Below are 27,665 nucleotides of genomic sequence, written 5' to 3' on the forward strand. Positions count from 1 at the left end.
GTACTGTGTATAATTATTTTGTATATATAAATACACACACATATGCACGTATATATTTAAGAAATATTTGCATGTATATACTGTATATATTTATATATAATTTATATTATATATAAATTTAAATATTTTATATATAAATAACAAATATTTCTTAAATACATACATGCAAATGTGTTTTTATATACACTACCGTTCAAAAGTTTGGGGTCAGTGAGAATTTTATTTTTATTTTTTGGAGGATAGAAATCAATACTTTTATTTATCAAGGAATAGTTAATTTGATTGAAAGTGACAGTAAAGACATTTATAATGTTACAAAAGTCTTTTGAACTTCCTATTCATCAAAGAATCCTAAAAAAAAAAAAAAAAAAAACTGTACAACTGACAGACCAACAACTGTTTCAAAATTTGATAATAATAATTAATGTTTCTTGAGCATCAAATCCTCATATTATACTGATTTGTGAAGGATCATTTGACACTGAAGACACTGACACTGGTGATGCTGAAAATTCAGCTTTGATCACAGGAATAAATTACACTTTACTATATATTCACACAGAAAACAGCTGATTTACACTGGAATAATATTTAATACTATAACTGATTTTTGTTGTATTTTTAATCAAATAAGCGCAGCCATGGTTAGCAGAAGAGAATTATTTTAAAAGTATTTAAAATCGTACTGACCCCAAACTTTTGAACGGTAGTGTATATACAAAATAATTATACACAGTACACACACATATATCATTCATGTAGACACAAACTTTTATTTTGGATGCGATTAATCGCGATTAATCTTTTCCCAGCCCTACAAATTATGTACAGAATTATTATATTGTGCTTCATCAGACTAAGAAATTCTGAATGGTTGTTATTCCTTGGGTGGGTGAGGGGGTGAGTGGGGTGGGGGGGCACCACCAAGCATTTGTGCTTAGGGCACCCAAATGGCTAGCGCCGGCCCTGGGTAAACACATTCACGTTTGTCAGAAATTGCGATGATTGACAGTGATAACCAACGGACGAGACAAAACAGAATACATTTTTTAAATTTCAAGTTTTTGCTCTGGTACATAGAGCTCTGGTACAGAAACTCCTCAGTTGGGGTCAAATGTCTTCCTAGAAGCCACAGTGGTGCTACAACATCTGAGCAACTCTAGGTGATCGAGCCCCCGTACTTTGGAAAGGAACCTATACAAAGTTAGTGTTTGCAGCCCAGATCACGGATCATTAGTTTCCCAGGAGCCCAAAGGATCCAAACAGCAGGGCTGCCAGTCTTTGCTGTTTATCTCTTTGAAATGTGCTCTCTTTACGTCAAGTCATATTCCTTGGCCTGTGAGCGAGTACCTGAGACGCGAGGAGGATGTGCTCGCCGCATCTCCATTGGGACGGACTTCAGTAGAGCGATGTGGAACCCATGCCTGCTGCTCCATTATTAATGAACTGTTGAGTCCTCAGCGCACTCTGTCTGCTGCTGAAAGATGACAATGTAAGAACTGTGCGAGCTCTACAGCTGCTGCAAACGATGTCTCCGTATGAGTAGTTTTGTTTGCTGGTACAGTACCAGTGCCTGTTGCCTATACTTCATGGTTTTTGGGAGGGAATTTGACATGGTAGAAAGCAGACAAGAAGTTGTTGGGGAGAGACGTGGAAATGTTGTAGATGATTTTCATTGCGGGTTTGCATTGCAAGCATTCCATAAACAGATTCCATTCTTTTTAAAAGTAAATTTTTAATTACATTTGTTTTCAAATAAATAACGAGTTACTCTTTTATATATATATATATATATATATATATATATATATATATATATATATATATATATATATATATATATACACTCACCTAAAGGATTATTAGGAACACCTGTTCAATTTCTCATTAATACAATTATCTAATCAACCAATCACATGGCAGTTGCTTCAATGCATTTAGGGGTATGGTCCTGGTCAAGACAATCTCCTGAACTCCAAACTGAATGTCAGAATGGGAAAGAAAGGTGATTTAAGCAATTTTGAGCGTGGCATGGTTGTTGGTGCCAGACGGGCCGGTCTGAGTATTTCACAATCTGCTCAGTTACTGGGATTTACACGCACAACCATTTCTAGGGTTTACAAAGAATGGTGTGAAAAGGGAAAAACATCCAGTATGCGGCAGTCCTGTGGGCGAAAATGCCTTGTTGATGCTAGAGGTCAGAGGAGAATGGGCCGACTGATTCAAGCTGACAGAAGAGCAACTTTGACTGAAATAACCACTCGTTACAACCGAGGTATGCAGCAAAGCATTTGTGAAGCCACAACACGCACAACCTTGAGGCGGATGGGCTACAACAGCAGAAGACCCCACCGGGTACCACTCATCTCCACTACAAATAGGGAAAAGAGGCTACAATTTGCAAGAGCTCACCAAAATTGGACAGTTGAAGACTGGAAAAATGTTGCCTGGTCTGATGAGTCTCGATTTCTGTTGAGACATTCAGATGGTAGAGTCAGAATTTGGCGTAAACAGAATGAGAACATGGATCCATCATGCCTTGTTACCACTGTGCAGGCTGGTGGTGGTGGTGTAATGGTGTGGGGGATGTTTTCTTGGCACACTTTAGGACCCTTAGTGCCAATTGGGCATCGTTTAAATGCCACGGCCTACCTGAGCATTGTTTCTGACCATGTCCATCCCTTTATGGCCACCATGTACCCATCCTCTGATGGCTACTTCCAGCAGGATAATGCACCATGTCACAAAGCTCGAATCATTTCAAATTGGTTTCTTGAACATGACAATGAGTTCACTGTACTAAAATGGCCCCCACAGTCACCAGATATCAACCCAATAGAGCATCTTTGGGATGTGGTGGAGTGGGAGCTTCGTGCCCTGGATGTGCATCCCACAAATCTCCATCAACTGCAAGATGCTATCCTATCAATATGAGCCAACATTTCTAAAGAATGCTTTCAGCACCTTGTTTAATCAATGCCACGTAGAATTAAGGCAGTTCTGAAGGCAAAAGGGGGTCAAACACAGTATTAGTATGGTGTTCCTATAATCCTTTAGTTGAGTGTATATATATGTTTTTTTTTATTCAATACAAAGGTAAGTAAATAATGACAGAATTATCCTTTAGTTGAGTGTATATATATATTTTTTTTATTTAATACAAAGGTAAGTAAATAATGACAGAATTATTCTGGGTTCCTCACAATTTAAAGGGTTAATTCTCCCGAAAATGAAAATTTTGTCATTAATTATTCACCCTCATGTCTTCCAAACCCATGGTTTTCGTTCATCTTCGGAACACAAATGAAGATCTTTTTTGATGAAATCTTCTGTCCCTCCGTTGACAGCTACGCAACTACAACTTTCACGCTTCAAAAAATTCATAGAGATCGTAAAACTAATCCATATGAATTGAGCGGTTTATTCCAAATTTTCTGAAAAGACTCTATCACTTTTTATATTTAGGCTCTTATTCACATATAAACATTCATCAACTCACACATCAGTTATGATAAACGGAAGCTCAAGCATGTTCGCTTGATGTGTGAGAACCAATCAGGTTCATTCTCGTGTTACGCACCGCGTTTGAGCTTCTGCAAGAACAATGAGGTTTGTTCCCCCCGTCTCAAGCATGTTCGGTTGAGCTTCTGTTTATGTTCACTGATCAATGTTTAAATGTGAACAAAAGCATACATTAAATCTGTTCATCATATAAAGCAAATGACTCTCTTCAGAAAATTTGGACTAAACCCCTCAATTCATATGGATATTTTTACGATCTCTTTATAAACCTTTTGAAGTGGCAAAGTGGTAGTTGCGTAGCTGTCAATGGAGAGGCAGAAAGCTCTCAAATTTCATCAAAAAGGGATGAAAGTCGTACGTGTTTGGAACGACATGAGGGTGAGTAATTAAAGCTGCCGTCAGCAACATTTTTTTTATCATATTTAGTGAAGTCGACACTATAATCCGACAGAACAACAAATAAAGTGGTTTTAGAAAAAAAACCCGAGCTTCTAACTCCACCTGAAGCATGTTATTTGTTTTGCAAAAATCCACAGCTCCCGGTTCATCGGGTCCAATCAGCGCAGGGGGGTGTGAGATCTGACTGTCAATCACAGATCGAGCACACGCCACCCCTCGCGCACGTTACAATCACATGCACACGCCTGAAGTTCGCGGAAGCTCGCGCAGTAACGAAGAGTGATGGCGGAAAATCAAGTAAGCTCATTTAGAGTATAAATGACGTTAGCAATTGCAATCTATCGGTAGATTAGCCAGGACAGCATACCTCCAAATAATCCATGGTGTTGATGGATGCTGATGAGACGGGCGCGTTCACTGAAAATCTGGTGCACACGCACTGACGAGCATGAACTCGGTGGGAGGGTATTCGTTGATACTGGGGGAGGGCAATGAGAGTTGTAAACATTCAAAATTTTGCCTAAGTCCACTCAATGTGCCAGACTTGCCGACTGCAGCTTTAATTACAGAATTTTCATTTTTGGGTGAACTATCCCTTTAAGTTCAACTGACAGCATGGCATAATGTTGATTACCCCAAAAATATAGTTCCACTTGTCCATCCTTTAAAAAAAAAAAAACCTGGGTTACATTGAGTACTTCTGCCAATTAGTAAATATATATTTTTTTTTAAATGTTCTTAGTATGGCCACTAGGGTTGTCAAACATACCGATACCACTGATACCAGTTGGTATACAAAAACAAGTTGACGGTACTAGGATTTCTGCAGTACGTTAGATGCTGCTTTCTGTGCATTAAAGGTTTCTATTTACAACATGTTTTTACAACCGTTGATAATTGTAGCCAATCACAATCATATCTGTTGAGCACTTGAACGCAATAGCCTATCAGAGGTGCTTGTTAGTGACCCTGGTCACACCTGGTATGTGTTTTGTTCGATCAGATCACAAGTAGACGAGGGAAACACGATTATAAGTTTAGTTTTCTAAACTTTTTGGTACACTGCAAAGTTTCTGTATTGACAACTGTGTGATTGACAGTGATAACCAGACAAAATGGGACAAAATATACATTAGCCTACTCACATTATAATAGAATAATTAATGTAAGTGCTTTTATAATGATAAGCTTCACATTCCTGTTTTTAAATCTTCCAAAAATATCCCATTTACTTCCGTTGTAAGTTCCTCCCTGTAGACATGATTTTTGCTACTTTCTTTTACTGTTTTTTTTTTTTGTTAAGAAAACAAGGGACGAGTCAGAATTATTTTTGTCGAAATCAACACAAATGCTGTTAATTTAGATTAACTTAGATTAGATTCCTTTTAAGAAACCTTATGTATCTGGTTTATTGATTTAGGAAAGATTATATTTCAGAAGCCTGGCTGTAATGAGGTCATTTAAAAGTATTTGGGGGGTTTTTTTGTTGGTTTTGACAGAACTTTAAAAGTTTATCTGATTACAGTAGAATTAGTTGAGCACACACTGAGTAAATTAACCAGGGTTAAGCAGTGATGTCATGAGTTGTTGACCAGCTTGCGATGGGCAGAGGCAGACTGATGTATTAGATTAGTGATCGTCAGAGGTCAGGGGTCACGCTGTCCCGGGCCAGAGGGTCTGTGCTGTGAGGATATCTGAAGATATCAAAACAAAAGCCAGAGCAGCCGCCCACAGACTGCATGTCAATTATGACAATGAAAATATTCCATTGTGACAAGAATGACGGCATTATTAGAGGGAGATATTGTTGTGTAAATAAAATATCTGTGTATGAATAAAAAAATGCAATGTTAAATGACAATTTATCAAGACAGTTCAGAGAGCAGGAAAGCTGTCTCTGTGTGTCCTGGAAACCGGACATAATCCAATAACAGTAATTCATTTTCCATGTACTGTCGAAGCTGATTTTATTTCATTTGAGACATTGCCCTTGTATTTTACAGCTTTTTTGTTTACTCACAGAGCATGAATGATAAATAACTACAATCAGCCAGCCATAGTAATGCATTTCAGCTATTTCTGTCAGGATCTAATCATATTTGGATTTGTACTATTGAATTAAAGACACTTTTCACTGACTCTTAACTTCAATTTCATATCGATTAGTCTCATTAGACTGACAGGCTCTTATATCAGAGTGCCAGAGCTGATATAATGAGGAGTACAAAGCAGTATTGGGGGTAACATGAATCTGACTGCTACACTTAAACTACATAAAATGCAGAATGATCTAAACAAATCAAGTTAAGTTTGGCCTGAAGGACAAACCCTTTCAAAATAGATCCAAAACACAAATCATAAAATCAGGGTTTTAAAAAAAATAAATGTGAGTCATGCGTACCCTTGTAAAAGTCACAGACATGATTTTAGTTTGTGGATGGTTTCCAGGGTGTTGCTATGCCGTTGGGTGTTCTTGGTGGTGGCTAGTTGAATGCTTGCTGGCCCAAGACATAAAATCGCACTGCAAAGTCTCTGGCCTATGCTCCTTCGATGCAAATATATGGGATTTTTTTCCCCTCCATTTTATTGTCCACCAGACAGAAAAAAGTCTGAAATCGTATATTTATTAATTAATGTTGACTAACAATTGGAACTTTATTGTACAGTGCAATTTTATGACATATATTTAAACATTATAGTATTTTATAATATATAAGCCTATTTATATTTTCAATTCGGGTGGCTTTTGATTAAAAAAATAAGAGGGGGTTAAAAAATAAAGTGTGAAATTTTCTTTCTTTTTTTGGAATTTATGATGTCTTTGCGCTGATGAATCATTCACAAACATCTGTTAAAGAAATAAATATCTATTCTGTTTTTATTTTTGACTTTCAACAAAATAGCATGAAAATTTAATTGAATAATCTCGACATGCATGGCTTTGAAATTACACACTAAATCAATAATGGCATGAACTCATTTCACATTCAAGGTGAAGTGCATAAAGTTTTGACTTGTGTTTTGAGGATATAGTCTGGCATTACGTGACCTCAGAAGTCAGAATCACCATCAATTTTTACTGTAAAACAAAAGACAGATGCACGCTGATGAGCTCTTAAGGGAATGTATAGTGAGAGCTCCTAAGGGGTGTGCGCTGCTGGGCTGAGAGTAGGAGAGGGCGTCCTCCACTCACTTCCAAAACAGGAGAGAGGGAGGAGGAAGAGTGAGAATGAGAGAGGCATACATTGTCTGCTGCTCAAAAGAAGAAATACCCGCCAACAGCCCCTGCAGGAATTCAGGAAGGTCTTAGGTTGCATTGTTGTCTGCATCGTATCCTGCCCTGTAAATATACACGGCACTCCAGCTATGGCCTGTCACATGACCACGTGAAGAGCATGTAGTTTATGTCTCTGTTTCCATCCACCTATTGTAATTATAATGCAAACTAACAAACTTTGAGTAAAGAACTTTTTGGAAAGAGTTTTTCTTTTTCAGACGGTGGGCTGCCAGGGGACCAAATGCTCCATGACTTTGTTTCCTTGCTCTGACTGCTCTTTGTAATTTGAGATATTGGCCCTTTGCGAATAGGCTACTCCACAATGACTGGAGAAAAAAGACTTGCTTTTATGATAAACTCATTTTATGATTTCGCCTATGATTTCTGGGTTGAATTGAGAATGCTTTTGAAATTCCAGTTCCTAAATTTGAATTCCAATAGGAAACAGGATGAAGAATAACTGCAATGTGAAACTGAATGTAGGAAAGTAGAAGATAGATGGATGGATGGATGGATGGATGGATGGATGGATGGATGGATGGATGGATGGATGGATGGATGGATGGATGGATGGATGGATGGATGGATGGATGGATGGATGGATGGATGGATGGATGGATGGATGGATGGATGGATGGATGGATGGATGGATATCGAGAATTGAGAATTGTTTTAAAGCCACAGCCTCCCTGAGTATTGTTGCTGATCATGTCCATCCCTTTATGACCACAGTGAACCCATCTTCTGATGGCTACTTCAAGCAGGATGCGATGTCACAAAGCTCAAATTATCTTAAACTGAACATGACAATGAGTTAATTTTGAGTTTCAAATGGCCTCCACAGTCACCAGATCTCAATCCAATAAAGCACCTTTGGGATGAGATGGAACGGGAGATTCACATCATGGATGTGCAGCAGAGAAATCTGCAGAAACTTGAGAGATGAACAAATAAACCTCAATAATCATCAAAAGCCTGATGTATCATATTTGATACTAACGTGATTTTTCAGTTACACTTTATTTTAAGGTGTCCTTGTTAGAGTGCAATTACTGTGTAATATCAATTAGCTTAATACTGTGCTTATAGGGTTAGGATTAAGGGTTACACTTTATTTTAAGGTGTCATTGTTACAGAGTAATTATATATTTAAGTACTGAATAATATTAAGTAACTACATATAGGGTTAGGGTATAGGATTAGGATTTGGTTGAGGGTTAGTTGCATGTAATCATGAATAATTTACTGTTATTAAGTGCATGTAACATAATGTAACAAGGACACTGTAAAATAAAGTGTTACCGGATTAAGATTAGGTTTGGTATAGTAATTACTATAGAAACTACATGTAAAATGTGTAACAAGGACACTGTAATGTAAAGTGTTACCGTTTTTTCTAAAAATGATGTGGATAGTCAAGTAAACCTAAGTTGCTTGAGTCGAGTAAGTGTTGTTCATCCTGAAATATTACTTACAACACAATAGTTATTACATTTACTTAAGATCAATCACGATTTCACAGCAAAAGACATGCATTCATACAACAACCTAAAGATGGACATTGTTGGAAGGCCTAAAATGCCTTTTTCTTAAAAAAGCATAATAAACAAATGACAGGTCTGTAGAAGATTGTGTACAACAGGTTTTTCAGCAATGTTTTGATCATGCTGGCAATTTAGAGGCCTTAGAAATGTTCCTATCAAATATGACACAGTTAGCCATAACTTGCTTTGCTTTCATTTTCAGTTGAAATCGCCAATAGCCGACTGCTCAAGTGACAACATATCCTGGCAGTGTTTCAGAAGGGGAGGCATTCAAGTCTCAATTCCCTATATGGAAAAAAATCACCTTATATCATAATTTTTTCATTAAAGAACTTTTTACTTTGAAATATGTGACATTACAAAAGCAAAATATAAAAGCTGTGAACACAATTTCATGTTGAATTTAAAACACAACACTGTAGCATACTATTTACTTTTAAAGGGATAGTTCCCCTAAAAATGACAATTTTGTCATCATTTACTCACACTCAAGTTGTTCCTAGCTTTATGAGTTTCTTATGAATTTTAAAGAATGTTGGTAACCAGACAGTTCATGGTAGCCCTTGACTTCCATAGTATGTTTTTCCTACTAAGCCAATGGTTACCCTCAGCTGTTTGATTATCACTGTTCTTTAAAATATCTTCTTTTGTGTTCAACATATGAAAGAAACTCATACAAGTTTGGAACAACTTGAGGGTGAGTAAATGATTTTTGGGTGAACTATCTATTTAAAATCACTGTATGTTTCACATTCAGATTTTCAATAGTTTCTTCACAAGCAGACACAAACACCGGTCCTACAGACCGGCAGAAGTACACTCATACTTGAATGAGGAGGGCACTTCTGTGCACTTGAGGGATCGAGAAGGAAAAACAGAACTAAAGTATAGTGTCAGAGAGATCTTTCTGAAGTTGCTCTCTGCTTAGAGGCTTTGGGATGAAAAACATCTATAGTGGATTGGATGAGGTGTTTCAATTGAGTTGAAAGTGAGGTGGAGGAGGATTGGGTCTCTCAAACAGGCCCGACTTCAGTTTCAAGAGCACTATAGGTTTAAATGGACAGATTGGAGGTAAATGTCCACATTTAACCTTCGTAATGTAATTTTTTTTTACTGAAATGAAATATTGAATAAAAAAACATAGGGTGCAACTTGATATTTTCATATTCTGACATTCTTTTTTTTGTTTTCAATTTTTTGTCCCAGTCATCAGGCCATATTTATGTTAGCTTCTGCCTTTTGGGAGCCAAAATTATGTTTAACTAATTGAAAGATTTGGAAGCTATTTGGCTGTTAGTTAAAATGATTTTGGCATAAAAGATTACATTGGAATCAAACACACTGATGAATCATAAATCATACCCCAGCGTATAAAGGAAGAAAATATGGCCAGTTTTGAATTCCTTTTGACTTTAAAGTGAGAACCAACAGATAGATTAGTTAAAGTGGGTGGGGAGCCTGGTCTCTCAGTTACATATGCCTGGAAATTTCCGTTGTATAGGCCTCAATCTGCTCCAGGATGGGAGGGGTTTGCGTGTGTTATGGAGAAATAAAGAGCAGTGGTTTGGGACTGGAGTTGGGTTTTGAGAGTTGGCCATGAGCCAGCCTCAGCAGGAAGCCTACTGGTTCACACGGACAAAAGCAGTAATGACTAGTTCCAAGGATGTCTGTGGTGCGGACATGACTGTCATCATCCACCCCAACCCCCTTCAAAAGTGTCTCTTTTTCTTCAAAGCCAATATCTGGCCCACTGTAAACGTGACTTAAGTTGTGACTTGTGAGAAAACACTTGAAATACCCAGAATTGTTAGTTCTGATGGCTTCAAGAAGTACATGGAAACTAAATGTCATTGGATTGGATCACTGTGTTCTTATACTTAAAAAGTCTCAGTGTTGTTGTCCATATAATGAAAGTCAATGGAATTTAAATGTTATTCGGATCCCAACATTCTTCAAAGTATGTTATTTTGTGTTTTGTATACGAAAGAAAGTCATTCAGATTTGGAATAACATGTGGGTGAGTAAATTATGGCAGAATTCTCATTTTTGGGTAAACTGTCCATTTAAGCAATTTGCACAGTTAGCAAAAATGCTTTAGAATAGAATAGAATAGAATAGAATAGAATAGAATAGAATAGAATAGAATAGAATTAGGGTGACCAGACCCTCTAAGTTTAGTGTCCCGACTTATTATGAAAAAATCATGTTTTGTCCCGTATTTCATCGTTAATATATATTTTTATATATTATAGGTTTCGTTTTCGAAAGGCTACGTGAATATGTATGTATGTTATGTTCAAAACCGTGTAGCGCGCGCATGACAGAGAGGGAGAGAGCGAGTGAGAGACCAACCCCCCCCCCCCCCCCCCCCCCCGGTTCTGTGTCGGTCCCGTATTCAACTCCGAGAAATCTGGTCACCCTAAATAGAATAGAATAGAATAGAATAGAATAGAATAGCTTTTCCAGCTTTTTTGTGACTTGAGGCTAAGCTGTTTACAGGCCCTTTTGAGGAACCTAATGTTTAAGTTTATGGGTCGACTTAATGAGTCAAGAAACTATATTATAGTAAGGCTCAAGTCCCAGGTGTAGCTCGGTCCGATATCAATCACACTATATGGAAGCATTGGTATGAGTGCCTTTTAAGATTTTTGTAAAAAAAAAGGGTGTATTGTATATGTTTATGTAATTCTTTTAAATAAAAAAATTTTTCTCTTCTTTTTGTGTGTATGTCCTGTTGTTGGGCCTAGAGCCTGTAATAAAGTTTATATATGGAATAGAATAGAATAGAATAGAATAGAATAGAATAGAATAGAATGTTTCTTGTGGAATTTATTTCCACAACTTACTATGGCACATATGCTCTGCATCTCATCTTAAGTTACAGGGATATCCCCCCCAGGTTAAGAGTCTTGCTCAAAGGCACAATTATGATAGTTTTTTTTAACAAAGATTGCCCTTACAACATACATCACCAGTCCTGATCTTTATCCACAACGCCACATTAGAGAAACCAATGTTTGACAGAAGAGTATGGGCCTTTTAAAAGCTCAAGTAAACACTGGCAAAGGTCAGAGGAAGCTTTTCTGACCTGAATTATGCTTACAGTTGGTCTGTGAATGGTCTGGACCCTAACAATCAGATGACCCCAAAATGAAGATCTTCTCTAAAAGTATAGGAATTGCCTTCACTCACATGTAAGGTCAGCTCTTTTATTTCACTACAAATTGTATGCTTGTTCTTCTTTACCAATTAAACATGCTTTGATCCTTGTTAACACTTTGTGTTTACCAAAGCGGGAATGACCCAACAGTTAAACTGAATGTTTTAATTAAACTGTGATGATCTTTATTTGATGAAGTTTGTGCTTCAGGGCAACTACAGCTCGCCCACATAGTGTTATGAAAGTCTATCAGATGCCATTGCTACCTACTCATAGTACGGCTTTATTTATTTTTATATGTGTGTTTCTATAGTGACAGTGCTGGTAGCACTCAAAAACAGGAGAACCCCCTCATGCATTGAGAAGGTTGACATGATGCTGTTTTCACACTTTCACCAGCATAAATTCAATTATTAGGAGGACTTTGCAAAACAGAGGATTCATTTCATTTGACATTCATCATGCAAAAGGAATTTCAGAATTTTTACTTTAAAGGTGCAAGGCAACTCTTTAAAATGAACAATTGGAGAAATATTAGTATGGCCCAGAAAGAAACCAACGTGTAATAAAAGTTAACAAATACTGAGGTAAAGTGTCAACAATCAGCAATAATAGTGCTTTGGGTGAGTTATACTCTTGAGTCATGCTGGCACGAATGAATCATAAATAGAAAAATTTAGATGTATTTTTTTTTTCTTACCGCTAGTGTTTTGGATGAAAAAGCAGACATTGTTTGTACAGCATCATAGTGGTTTTAGTATGTGTGATTACTAGTTTATAACATCAGTGGCATCATATTATTCAATACATTTAATAAGTCTCTTCATAACTGCAGTTCATTGAAATAACTGGTTCTATTTGAGAAGTATATGTTGAAGACTTATCACACTCTCAACTTCCTTCACCAGCCAGCCACGTCTCTTTCCTCATGTACTCCCATACATATGAGAACTGTGGAAGGGAAAAGCAGGCAAAGCTGACTTTACTGCGTGTCAATTAAATGCCTAGACAATACTGAGTTTAATTCTTTCGAAAGACTGCAGCTTTAAAAAATGGCCACAAATGGTTTAAATGTGACCCCTTTTTTCAATCAAGCTTAGTCTAACAGGTGAGCCATTTTGTATTACATACAAAAAAAAGATTGATTTGTACACAAAGCTTGACCAAATCCATGTTTGAAAATTCTGAATTCATTTCCCTTATAGTAGTTCCTGTTTTTAAAACACCTGCCAGCTAGCTCGGTATCAGCTGTCGAATAGACAAGAACGACTTCAACATTCTGCTGTTTGTAAGAATATATAAAGTATAGGCCTATACATTTAAAATGGGCTGTCTGGAGTCCTTGACAGCAGTGAGTCAATATTGGGTGCTGTTCAGGAAATAATCCATGCAAAAATACATACTGTGTGAATATGTGCATTGATTTATAATATATTTTATCCATATAGCTTACATGGCTTACTTTTTGACTTTCAAGTATACTTTGATTTACCATATTGGTTTCTGCAGTTAGCCATATAAAAGGTCATATTCACACAATGTAGTTACAGGTGATCTACTATGATGTATCAAAGTATGTCAACAATTATCTCATTTTACTTACACATTAAGAAAATTGAAATAAGCAGAGATATCAGTTTTATATTTTAAACACCAAACAAACATATTGTGTGATATTAAATACAGAGATATGGCATATAAGAAAGACCCTATGTATTACATAATTGCAATTATTCTGAAACAATTATGATAGTCTTAACTCTAATGTTTCCTAACTTTCCTCTTTTGAATTTTAAAAATGATCTAGAGCATGCTCTAAATAATGATGTAGGCTATTCATAATATTAATATATTCACGCAGCTCAAACATTACTGCAATTACAACGCAACTACATCATATCATAAATATTCTATTAATGACTAGGGATGGCACTAAAGCAACAGATTCACATTTCCCGAGTGGGTGTTAAATTGAAACATCTCTCGCGTGGAGCACCGAAGGGAAAGGTGTGTGTAGGTCACCTGTCATCACTGGCTTATACAGCACTGCGGGAAATTTACATAATCATATCTAGTAGTGACTCTCACAGGCATTGTTTATATAGTGCGTCCCCGTTCCCAAAAATCAAAACATATGCTTTTTCAAAAGCGCTGTCGTTTGCGTTTATTTATTTATTATTTTACAGCATTATGATTTCTCTTGGAAACAGGGGACGAAAACAGCAGAATGGCTACGCAGAACCCCGATGGGAGGTGTCGAGGGGCCGTCTTTGATCTTTAAATACCCTCTAACATTAAAACCACACTCCATCGCTTTGATTTCTTTTGTCGCTGCCAAGGCGCGACTGCAACATTCAGACGTTCCCTAAGCGTGCCACATCGCCTTTTCTTTTTTCCGCTCTACCATCTGTCCCTTTCTTCCATTTCACGCAGAATCAACGGACATTCGCCCTTCAGATGTGTGCAGCCGTATCCCCCCTCTCTCCTCCCGCTGCAGTCCCTTTCTTATCCCATGCCTCTCCCTCTCTCACTCGGATTCGCACGATGCAGACGCTCCCTAGCGCCGACTGTTTCCCCCCTCCCCCACCCGCAAAGCTCCTGTTTCACTCAAAGATGGCGTCAGCTCTGGAGCCACTGCTCTCTGGCTGCATTTTTCGGGCTTGTTGTTGTCTGTGTTTCGAACGCTTTCTGGCACCTTCTCCTCGGCCACTCGAGCCGAAATTCTGGTGAGTAGCTCACAATTACACGCAGCGTTCAAAATGCTCTCGGCTCGAGAGCCCGAACTGGACTCGTGGTTCTGCCTTTCAGGGAAGGAGCGGGAGAAGGTAGAGGGAACGGGGGGTACGCGGAGATGAAGGGGGAGGGTGGGGGGAGCTAGCCGAGGCCTAACTACTTCCCTCACGGGCCTCGTCTCCTCCGCTACCACCGCCACCGCAGGCTCTCCGGTTGGGGAGGGAGGGTAGGTTACAGTAAGCGGGGAAGGAAGTGGCGGATAAAATGGTGGAGGAAGCGCGGAGGAGCAGTCGAACATCTCGCGTGAGGATTTTTTTTGTCATGCGCTTATCCGAGGCAGAGATTGAGGCCGCGCGCGGCCGTGTCAAACGTTGGCGCGAGGGAAGGAAGGAAGGAATCTTGGCGTCCCTTTTTTGTAACGGCTGAGGCGCGCTAACCGCGGTAGCCACTGGTTACGGGCATTGTGTTTTCAGTTAGGCCGCGATGTTTTTTAACGGAATATGAGGTTGGAAAGGTCTATAAAAATGTCCTTTTTCAGATTGTTATGGTGTGAAATCTCAGGCGCTGAGAGGAATGGAGGAAACATTGTCCTTATTCTCAGCTGCACGTTGCTTGTGTTTTGGAGCTAACAACATCCGCTCAGTGCACTGGCTTCGTTACTTCAAAGTTTACATCGTTTGGAATGGGAAAATATACCTTAATAATCTTTAGTAAAGTATATTTACTGGTGTTTAGCCACTATCAAACTGCTGTTTGTAATATTGTTTACATTTTTTCAGCGTTCAAGAACCGTTTCTGTTTTGTTTACTATTAGCCATGTGTTGACATTTATTACGTGCTTTCCTTTCTGCTGCAGTTTGACATGTGATTAGCACCTCATTACAGATGATTTCTGACTGACCATCTGTCATAGGTGTTGTGAAGTTGCTCAACGTCTGTTTGAAGTTATAATAATAGACATGGCATTACACAATTTACATTTTGTTCATGAAAGAACAGTGCTTTTCTTTCAGTCATATAACTTTTAAAAAAAGTATGTTTCAGGCACTCTGGTTGTAAGACATATTTTTTAATATAACCCTTGTCACTGATCTGCTGTCATTGAAAATAGTGTATTTTTAAAAGTTTATTAGCCAGTTCTCCTTTGCAAGTTGTTTTTGTTTAGATTATTGGGTTACACTTTATATTAGGGTGTCATTGTTACAGTGTAATTACACAAATAAGTACTAAGTGATATTTTAACTTACTATAGTATTAGGGTTTCGATTTGTTTAGGGTTAGTTGCTTGTAATTATGCATGATTTACTGTTATTACTATAGTAAGTACATGTGTAGCAGGGATGTAAAATAAAGTGTTCTATTATTGTTGATAATATTGGCTAAAACTTGTTTAAACCAAAGCTTAACTTGGTTTAAAAATGTAAAGCGCACCCTTCAGATGCACTTTATATTAAGTGTTTTTAACTACTATGTGCTATAACATTTCAATTAACCATTTGATACAATGCACTTATTGTGTACATAGATGTTTTTATGTTGTACTTGTATTTAAAATGACCTGTATGAGTGCATGTAATTACATCTGTAATTAATTTCTATAGTTACATCTATAATTGCACTGTGGACCCACCCTTAAAACTAAACTAACCATACCAGTAGCCTTAACAGTATCCCAGCTCAATAGCAGCAAAAGTGTTTTGCAGTAACACACGAAGACAATAAGTACATTGTACCGATATATATATTTATTTTTGTAACATAAGTTCATGGTAGGTAAAGACTCCTAATATAAAGTGTGACCCAAACATTTCTGAAGAGTTAGTTTGCTGTCATTGTGCATTTAATGCATATAGATATTTTACCCTTCTTTAGTGAGGCTGTGTTTCCGTAAAACTGTTTCTGTTTTCGGCCCTTTTTATGTACTGGATGATTAATATTGATGAGTGTTCAATAATTTTGTTGGTTGCAATGTGTTTTGTGTGCTTTTCAGATGCTAATCCTTTTCATGTTTTTTTTTTTTTGGTTGTGTGCAGGTTGCAGGAGTTTCTGAAGAATACCCAGTAGGAAGATGGTCAGCCTACGTCGCTTCCTGGAGTGAGAGTTCTGTTCAGGACCGCTTGTTCCAACAGCGCTAGGAGGATCAACAAGGAAGGAACGAACTGCTGGACAGTATTTTCACACTTACATTTCCTCAACGGAAGAAACCGAAACTCTCCGAAAGTGCTGTCACAATTCTTAACAAAGATGCTCCATCTAAACGGATAACAATAACCGTCAGAATCGAGGATTCTACTTTACTGACTGCTTTTGAGACGGGCAAATAAGACGACACCCAAGGCTCTTGCAACTTTTTCTCTTGGAGTAGCTGTTGTGTCCGCCTGTTGCATACCTCACCTCTTTGCTTTGGTGTGGCAGCCCTTCAGGAGGAAGGGTCACTGGGTTAGGGGAATCTTTTCGAGGTTGGGGGGGGGGGATTTAGGGAGCCTATGCTATGGTGATCGGCTCCCTCACTAACAGCTCCTGCTCAGGCACAGAGAGACTTACTACACCTCCCCGGGACAAAGGATAGCCTCCTGGAAGAAGAGAGAGGAGGAGGAGGACAACGACGTTGAGGCAGCGCCAGGGCTGAGGCCGCTGGGTGCTCCCTAGCGGTTGTGAGAGTGTGTTGGGCTTTGGCCCAGCAGTATTACAGCAGCCATGGTGAAGCTGGCCAACCCGTTATACACCACCTGGATCTTGGAAGCCATCAAGAAGGTGAAAAAGCAAAAGCAGCGGCCCTCCGAAGAGCGCATCTGCAATGCTGTGTCAATGTCCCATGGGCTTGACCGCAAGACGGTTCTGGAGCACCTCGAGCTCAGTGTTAAAGATGGCTCCATACTCAAGGTGTCCAACAAGGGGCTCAACTCATACAAGGACCCCGATAACCCTGGACGTTTATCGCTCCCAAAACCCAGGGCGGCAGGAGGTGGAGGCAGTTCCAGCACCTCCAGCTCCAGCAAAAAACCAGGCTTGGACTGGAACAAACTCATAAAGCGCTCTCTGGAGGGGCTTCACGAACCTGGTGGATCATCCCTAAAGAGCATCGAACGCTTTCTGAAATGCCAGGCAGATGTTGCAGGTTATCTGTCTGGCAGTGGCTCTATGGGGCCAGGCATTTTCCACCAGCAGCTCCGGCTTGCTCTGAAGCGGGCCGCAGCTCACGGGCGGGTGGTAAAACAAGGACCGCTCTTCCGGTTGGTAAGCAGGAGTTCTCATAATGACGGGACGGGCTGTGTGTCTCTGGATTCTCTGCCTCCAGTGCGTCTGCTGCCCCACGAACAAGATCGGGTGAGCTGAAGTTTTTTTTGAATGTTTTGAAGTTTTCTGCGTGTATTGAGCAAAGTAAACTTTCAGTTTCCTTTTCTGATGACCTATATTTCACTTCTGTTTCAAAAACCGGCTCTCAGCTGTGACATGATTAGAGTTGGCAAACGGATTTCTTACATTCGCTAAAATGTCCAGAAATAATTTAGCATGTTAAAGGCATCCTCATAAAGTGCATGTTACATTTTCTGACATTTTCTATAGAGTGCAACAGTCGGGTTTGAAAACTGATTTTTAACAATAACTTATAATTCTTAAAAGACAGACAGGTGTGAGCAACAAGGTTGCTAATCAGTGTTATATGCTTTTGTTGAAGCTGTCTGTTAGGGTTTACAAACATATTTTTTTATATAATTGTGTTTAACAGCGGTATTCGTTGTGAAAACTACATTAATCATGACGCTATAAGAAAATTCCACCAATCAGAGAGTCGCAGCAAGCAAATCACAAAAAATGAGAGCCCTGAGGTCAGCCCTCTCTATGAAGCACCGCAAATGATGTTATCGAGTTGGTCTTCCTACGCTCTCAAAAAATGTTTTTTTTTTTATATATAATTTTTGTATATTATACTTATTTTGCAATAAATTAAAAATATAGCCTATTGTTTGTATAGATGAAATAAAAAAAACTTAAGTTTTATTTTTCATTCGCAATGCTTCATGGGATTGTAGTTCTTTCCCTCACTAAAGTTAAGTACACAGTGTTGTTTGTTGTCTTTTTGTCTGATTTTTAAATACGTTTTTGCTTCAAATCAAATTTGTAATGTTGCGATTCACTTTGTAGCTGGTTGGTTTGGTTCATGGCTTAAAATATTTTACCAAAGACTTAATTTTTTCCTATGGGAAAAATTTATGGAAAAATACTTTCGAAACCAACAACACTGGAAAAAGTGCGCAGCCACGCACTGTTGCACTCTGACGTTAAGATGTGCAAGTCAAAATCCGCTAAAGCAGGGGTTCTCAAAGTTTTGATAGGTGAGGGCCAATTTAGGAACCCAACATTGAACTGAGGGCCGCCAAAGTGGCGGGGGAAAAAACGAAGAAAAAAAAACTGAAAAGAAAATCCCATTTGAAATTATTTTAATGACCAGGTTGCATCTCTACAGTTTACATTAGTTGCAATAAACACATTTTAATTCATAACTGAGGCTAAACCTGACAAAACTTGTGAAAATTTTGGGGGGGAGAGAAAGAAACTTTTAAAATAGAAGCTTACCAAACAAGTCATCATCATCATTCATTTCTATCATTGCTTGTCAGTCGCGTTTCCATTATTGCAGATTTGCATATTATTATCTATCTTTTTTAACCCGTAACTGAAAAACGAAAAATGAACGGTTGTTGTCTTTTTAAAACGCAAAGTTGAACAAAATTTTAATTTGAACTGGCTTCACCAACTGCTGCGCAAAAAAAGTAAATATCGACAGACTTTTTCAGATTTTTGTTTAAATGACTTTCTGCCCCCTTATTAAACATTTTAAATATTCACAAATTAATATGGAAAACATGTCGATTTTACTGGTTTTCTAAGGCCAAATTAGAACCTGGAATTTATATTTTTCCCGCAGTGATGAATGAGAAGAGCCATATAGCCTGTACGTGTCTGATCTAGCCTGATTTATAGGTGAGTTATAGGCTAATGATAATAAATGCGTCTGAAAAAACAGCGAGGCATTTTAATTGTTTATTAATAAACTATTGTTTTCTAAGTGTCAGCTAAAAACATATCTCCATCTCCGCTGTTAAGCAGATGCGCTTTTAGAGAGAAATCCACCTTTCATACGGATTACATAATCAGGTATTTGCTTTCGATTCGAGTTTGTTTGTTTAAAAGTGCACATTTTAAGCTTTAGCCTACATAGGCTATATTTTGTTTCAGTTCTCGCGCTCCAGTTCACGGAGATCATGAAAGCGCGTAGTAGCCTAGGCTACTGATTGTTTTATTTTATTTTACAAAAGCACGTTTTCTTGTTATGAGTTTACACAAATAAAAGTAGTTGCGAATAATGCATTATTATTTTCTGTATGACCAGAAATGATAGACTAGTTTAAGTTGTTTCCACTGTTGATAGGAAAATGCAAGTGTTCGCGCCCGCGAACATTTTGAAAGGTAATGGAAACGCGGCTATTAATAAGCTTGACATTGTTAAGATTATTATTAAGTCACATTGAATATTGATTACTTGGTCAACATACCCTTTTAAATTGCAATGGGATTTGTGGTGCTGGTTTCGGTTGGCCACGATTCCTATTCCTGTGTAGACAACCACTGTTCCTGGTGGCCTTGGGAGTGAGGTCAAGTGCGATTGGTCGGTCGGACCATGTAATTACCGCTTATGCCTATGGATGCCGCTAAACACCACTAAACAGAGATATTCATTTTTTCAAAGCAATAGTTTTAACAGTTTTACAGATGTTATCGCGGGCCGCCAGAAATGTTTCGGCGGGCCGCACTTTGAGAACCTATGCGCTAAAGGGTGGCCTAATTAAATCTAACAAATCATGTAAAAATGTATTATCTTTTATTGGAAAATTAAAAAATGTTATCGAACTTTGATAACTGCCTCAATATTTTTAAACAACTGAGAAGAGTGGTCAAACTACATTTTTATAAAAATTGCCTGTCACGTTTATAATATCTGCATATTAGTGTCATATTGGACAACTACAAGGACTTCAAGATCAATAATTTAACAGTTCACCTATTGCCAAAATTATGAAAAAAAGATCAGTCCAGAATACAAAATTATTGAAAATATTAAAATAAGGAATGTCAGAATCAGAATGCGTAGTTCTTGCATAAAAATAACCGTCAAAAAACACGTTGAACGATCGGCCAATATGTGATCCTTTTTAATGCTATCATTATCGACCCGATAAGAAAATTTGGCCAATATATTAAAGCCGATAAATAATGGATTATTTCCTTCAGCTGAGACACTTTTTGCACGGTTTGCCATGATGGTTTTGAATCACTTTGAAAAGGAAAATACAGAAGTGCAACATGTGCAGCGCAACTCTCTCATATATGCTACATACAATTATAATGAAAACGCTACTGTAAAAGAATATTACGGGAATATTACGGGAAGATCCAAAACGGAGTTACATCTTTATGACTATACGTTTGCTTGCCTTGTGCATTCGCAGCCTTTTGTTTTGTGCAATATAAGTTGTATTATTGTTTACTTTGTGTATATATCTGATTTATCTCATATATGATGTGTTTGGTTAAGAAATAACGTGGTAGTAAAGTGTGCCGGTGATGATCTTTAGCTTCAGCGCATGCAGCTCAAACAGCAATGGATGACAAACTATGATTGGGACTAGGGGTGGGCGGTATGACCAAAATTCTATTTCACGGTATGACTCATTTTATTTCACGGTAACGATATATTTCACGATATAGATATTTATATATGTAGTTATTCTCGAAAAATCGACAAAAAGGGCTTTGTATAATAAATAAACCCAAATACTTTAGAAATGAAAAGTACTTCACATTGTTTTCTTTTTCTCTTATTTGGTAAATTATTTATTTGGTAAACTATTTAGATAGCTAAATATAAACAAAACACACTCATCAACTTTTAGATAAACTGCCCCCAACTGATTGATATTAAATACAACTCATAGGTGCAATTAAACTTTAAATAAAGTGTTTCTGAATTATTTTTCAATCTCATGTTATGCTTTACTTCATCAATCAGTTTATAATATCTGAATATTTTATATTGAACTATTCTATTCATGATAAATTAGTTACTTCCTTTTAATTTTGTAGGATAGTAATACTAGTTGTTTAAATGTGTTCCCCGGTACATTTTTGCCATGTCTGCTTAGGCTACACTGCGTTTTTAAGGGGCTTGTTTTGCTCTTTTTGTGATATCTGGCAACCCGTCACCCTGCGCTTTAATCAATAGAAGTTCAGAAGTGACTAGCAGGAGAGCAGCAGTTTGAAAACCGAACAGCAGCTACTGTTAGTGCTGACTAAGTAGCCTAGTTTAAATTATACACACCTTGTAACTGCGTCATTATTTGACGATTGATAGACCGGTGAACACCGCGCTCCCTCAGTGCGTGTGCACGCGCGCGTCTTCTGCATCAGTAAAATGCGATCGGTTAATTTGAGTGTCAAGTTGTAATCACGGATCGAATCAAAGGAAGATTTTATCAGCTGGTTCGGTGGCCAATTGTTTGGAGTTAGAAATATATAACTCACGATTCATATTTAGTAATTTTGCCTCAGATAGGCTACAGGATTATACATTCACTTTAACAAGCAGGTTGTTCATTACCACGCGGCAAGCTGTTTGCGTGTTTAAAAACTATAGCCTACATAAGAGACGGAAAGATGCAGATAACTATACATTATTTAAGGTTATTTCTATTCGTTACGATATTGATAACTGTTGTTGTCCAGCTTTCCCCGTTGCGAGCGTGCACTAATCTGTAGCCTGGGTGCTGCACTGCTCTAGTTAACTGCTGCGCCTTTCCCCCCGAAAATATCACGTTAACAACAACAACCCTTTAGAAAATGTAATTCCTTTGTGGATCCTCTTGATCTGCTTTCTCCGTGTTTCTTTTTACAATTCTCAGTGTTTCAGTCTTACGCACGTTGCACGCGAGTTAACCACGCCCACTTATTTGCATTTCGCGGTATACACGGTATAAAAAAATCTGTTACGGTTGACATTTTCTACCGCGGTAACGATATATACCGTCATACCGCCCAGCCCTAATTGGGACATAACATTATAATGAGTAGGGCTGTATTCAACCAAAGAAAATCTTGGTCGACTGAAGTCCTGACATTTTCGACTAAAAATCGACTAAAAATGACGTTAGAAAAAAAACCCGTTAAATTAATTAGCTGGGCACAGTGCGCAGTACTTGGTAGCCTTGTTGTCCGCCTAAATGAATTATAAATAAACATAAAAAAACTAGTAGGCTGTTTGCAGTATATTAAATCGTTTTTGGCCGAATTATTTTGCACTGAAATGAGTCTGACACACAAGTCTATCGGCTCTGACAGCGTTGCATCACGTGCACCTGCGCAATATCATAGCCTATGATTTCCGAAGATAGTACTATGGTTGTCAACTAGTGATATCATCACAAGAACTGTTGAGGAATATGCAACATAATTTAGACAATTATTTTTGTCATATGTTATAACTGTCAGACACTATCATTTCAGCCGCTCTGTGCATGTCCTCGCACAGGCTGAACATAGGAGAGATCAGCTTCGCGGCTGACACACGAATAGACTATAAACTTAAAGCTTTTACTCTTAATAAACACACTTTAATAAAAAAAAAGAATATTTATTAAACAAACCAGATCAAGAGCAGAAACGAAATAAAGTGCATAACTGAAAAATAAAGCATCTTAGGCTCAAAACTAACACAAACAGTCGGCACAGCGCAATTGCGCATTAGGCTCCAAACAAAAAAATAAAAAAGTTAGGTTATCACACTAAAACATTGAAATATGCAAATTCTGATTTGTTCATATAGCCTATTCAAAACAGACAGGGCAAGCTAACGCAGACAAGTGAGCTTAACTTACCACTTTTAGATGATATGTCATGTTTGTCGTCGAGGTGTGGTTGCTTGCACACTTTGCATTCGATCTTTTTCCCGTTATCAATTTTAACAAAATGCTGCCACACTGTCGATTTCTTTGTTGTTGACATGTTAGAAGAGGACTGACTATTAAACGCTCTCACAATTAAATAAATAATATTCAGCATCAAACCTTATATAGCCTACTTATCGTTCTCTCTTGGGTTGGGCTAATCCAAAAAAGGTGAAAACAAGGGGGGTGTTCTGAAGACAGACTGTTACCTGTGAAACAAGGGTACTCTGAAAACACCCCCATTAGCAGTTAGTGCTTTCCACCTGATGAAATGAGCGCGCCTCAGCGCGGCAAAACCCTTTTTTTACAGTCTATGGGCAAAATGAACGCGGGGAAAAAATCGACCAATCAGAATTTTGGTCGAACCAGAACGTATCGACCAATTAATCGACTAATCGACTAGGACAATACAGCCCTAATAATGAGAACACTATTGTATGATGAAACATTGTTAATTCTTTGGGTTTTATTGCCGTGTTTCAGTGCGTTGTTACGGAAAGAGCCATCCACAACAGAAGGAGTTACACATTCTGACTAGCACGTATTTTAGTTAAAGTTCACTTGTGCATTTGTCATTTTTTGCAGATATAAGTTTTAATATTGTTTATGTCATGTATTTTGATTCTTTATACATAAGTAATGTTGTCCAATGACTTGTTTGCATTATGTAGGCCTTATTTTATTTGTATGGCAGTTTTTTTTTTGTTAAAGAAAGTTGGCCATAGTGTAAAATGAATTTTAGAACTTGCACTGGTTCAAACTTGGCTTCTGTACTGTTACTGTATATGTTTGATTTATTTGGAAGTGTTTGGGACATGGCTTTTTATGTTGAGACGTTTTGTTTTTGTAATCAGGCTCTCAAAAATGAGTATTTAGATTTATCTGCCAATATATCGGTTATCGACTTTAAAGAATTATCGGTTATTGGTATCGGCCAAAATTTTCATATTAGTGCGTCCCTAATGTTTACTAACCTGGTAAAGTTTTTCAATTGGTTTGCCGTTTCTTCTCTTTAGCTTGTAGTCAGTGTGTGAAGTATTTCACTCAGTTCCCTGATCATTCTTATTCAATTTTAGAAATATATATCACATATATCATGACAGACTTTCAGTGTGTGCGCGTTATTTTTTTGACAGACATCGATGTCTTGATATTCTAATGATGTGATTTGAAAACAGATGGATCGAAAGGTAATAATTTATTTCTTAGCCAGCAAGTATTCAGTGAAGTGATTGATGCCCATGAGTGTGCTGTTGATGTTTTTCCGTCTAATAATACAACCGATAGCTAGCCTAAGTTTTTGACGGACGTGATAACATGCGTGACTGGTGAACTATGTTTGATTTTTGGGTAATTATGAAATGTCCTGGGGACATTTTTTTTTGCGTAGTTCATTACGCGTATTTAAATTACGTTACTCAGAGACTGACACAGGGCTCCAGACTGTGACCATTTTTCCTCCCAGTGTGACCAAAATTTTGTTGGAGGTCGCGCTGGCACAACGTTGGCAAACTAAATGAAAGCGGAACGAAACTGCTACTCATTAGAAGCATTTAAATTCGCCATAGAATTCTGTTCATTTCAGATCAAACCGCTTTGACGTGGAAGCCAGGAGAAACATTGTGTCATGAATGAACAAGTTATAGAAGGCTTTAAGTCCACAAATCAGCAACATTCACCATGGATTTAATGTAACACTAACTGGTATTGTGACAGAAATAGTCAAACGCTTACGAGTACTAGGCCTACACATCACATCGCACTTCAAATGTTATTTTTAATGTGATGACCAAAACATTATTTGGTCATCCTTCAAATATCGTCCCATTTATAAAGCTAAGTTTCAAGATGTAGGAAAACTCACACTTATTTATAAAAAAAAATTTAAATTACCATTGTAACCATTGAGCACTTATTGGCTACACTCCCTAATATTTTTTCCACTTGTTTTGATTTAATTAATATTAAGACATTATGATTAATAATAATTAAAGCTAATTTTATCTACACCTCAACTTAAGCTCAGTGCTTTATTATCATCCCCCAGTGCTACCAAATACTCTCTGTAGAACTTAGTGACTCTGGTACTGATGCCCTCAAATGTTAGTCTGGAGCCCTGTGAACTTAAAATAAAACTGCACATTGTAATTTCTATACGTTAAATCTATTTATTACCAAGGCGTTTGTTAGTAATAGTCCAAATGGGGAGAAATGTGAATAATTGTGTTGCAGGTTGATTTAAGGTGTGCCTCTAAATGTTCTGCTTCTGCTCCTAAAAATGACCAGTTAGGGGCTACAGCGCTTCTAGTAAAAAAAGTTAGTCCAGAGCCCTGTGACAATTTTACATTCAGATGTCGCAGATTCATTGATTCATTGAAATATGGTTCATTTTTTACCAGGAAAAGAGTGGTTTCAATGAGCAAAGTTGTTTTATTGTCTCTTATAACAAAACTATTTTATTTAAACCCATGAAAATGCACATCCTGTTGTAAAAGATAGTAAAAAAGTCACTTTTTAAAACTGTTGTTCCATGATTATCCCTTTAACTTGTTTAGATGACATCCTAATGGATTTCAGGAGTTTTTGGTTGCATGTTCGGTACATCCAGGGTAGGGGCAGTTTCTCAAAATACTGCAGTTGTCAGTCTGAAATGCCTTGTTTAAGCCAGATAATCTGAAAGAAAACATTACAGAGATGGTCAAGAATGAGAGGTCACGTGAGTTTTGCTTCCTGCAGCCTAGGCTACCAGCTGCAAGATGGGCTTGTGCTGTTGGGGAGAGAAAGAGAAAGACAACATGTGAATGAATGAGAGCGTGCGTGTGTTCGTTTTTGTTTAGAAATGTATGAAAAAACAAGGGTTTATGTGTTGGATGGGACAGATGAAATGGAAGGTTATGTCCAACGTGTACCGTTGGCAGAAGAGATCCACACATGCTCAGACCGATAAACTCCATACCATTCTGCACGAGAGAGAGAGAGCGAGGGATGAAGAGAGAGAGAGATAGAGGCTGAACAGCAGACATACAGGCGACAAGAGCAGCACAATACACACACCCACTTTTTTGTAACCTGATAAATAGCAGCTCTGCCTTATGCTCCCCAGAGGCTAAACACACACGCATTCACACCCACCCACCCCTCCTATCACATCTGATATGGGTCACATCCATGATGTTCACTGCAGGGTGTTGGCTGTCAGAATCATGCCATGCTAAATCTGAGCTCAGTTTGTTGCTGTTCAGGTCTGTGTTTTGATTTGTGAGCATGATGTTGAAGTTGTTACACGCTTCCAAGTTTCTCCATGTGTGTTGTGTCTGGCCTGATGTCACATGACCACACGTCTGCAGTGGAAGAAAAGGTTTAGAATATAATCTTGGCTTGTTTTAGATTGGTTCACCAAAGGGTCATTCCGCGTCAACTCAACCAGAGGTCCCTGGCTCAAATTTTTGATTTTGTTAATATTTTTTCTGTAGAAAGACAAACATAAATAGTGATGAAAGCCAAAATATTAAATTGTCACAGAGAGATGTATATTATTTACGGAGTAATTCACTATTTTGTAGAGGGGGGTCAAAATGACAATTTTCACCCTATATTTGGAGACAAATTATAGGGGTGTAAAAATGACTTTAGAAAGATGGCAGCATCATTATTTTATTTTTGCACAGAGATTGGCAGGTCTATTAGAAAAATCTGTTGACTTTAGCAATCTTTGTTGCATTGTATGCCAATGGTGACAGTTTAAAAATGGCAAAAAGTACTTGTTTTTTGGCCCCGTTTGCATGCCTGTAACTCAAGAAGTATCTCGAGCCCTGCTCTTTACAGTAACATTAAAACGACAGTAATTTGAACAATAAAAACTTGAGTATTGTTTTCAGTGTAATCGACTAATTGTTTTCAGTGTGGACTAGTAGCAGCTGCACTGTATTTTAGACTAGTCGACTAAACTTTCTCATTTACCGTCAAGATTCAGCAAATGCGCATCCTACTTAATTTAAACAAATCTCTGAATATCTAATGAACATTTA

At 37.9% G+C, this 27,665-nt stretch overlaps 1 protein-coding gene across 4 annotated transcripts in view; it reads left to right on the forward strand.

Moving 5' to 3' along the window:
- The first annotated feature begins 14,482 nt into the window (after positions 1-14,482).
- Positions 14,483-27,665, forward strand: part of kat6a (K(lysine) acetyltransferase 6A) — a 54,051-nt gene continuing 40,868 nt past the window's right edge. For 3 of the 4 annotated variants that reach the window (XM_056254679.1, XM_056254682.1, XM_056254683.1), the window contains exons 1-2: positions 14,483-14,628; positions 16,669-17,962. In XM_056254679.1, the coding sequence (XP_056110654.1) occupies positions 17,333-17,962 (630 nt within the window). In that variant the 5' untranslated portion in view covers positions 14,483-14,628; positions 16,669-17,332. Of the gene's footprint in view, positions 14,629-14,823; positions 14,939-16,668; positions 17,963-27,665 lie in introns of those variants that run through there. The other variant, XM_056254680.1, reaches the window with a different exon arrangement.

This window comes from Rhinichthys klamathensis, unplaced genomic scaffold (genome assembly GCF_029890125.1).
Source record: "Rhinichthys klamathensis goyatoka isolate OS25496 unplaced genomic scaffold, OSU_Roscu_1.1 h1tg000114l_1, whole genome shotgun sequence".
Classification (NCBI taxonomy): Eukaryota; Metazoa; Chordata; class Actinopteri; order Cypriniformes; family Leuciscidae; genus Rhinichthys; species Rhinichthys klamathensis.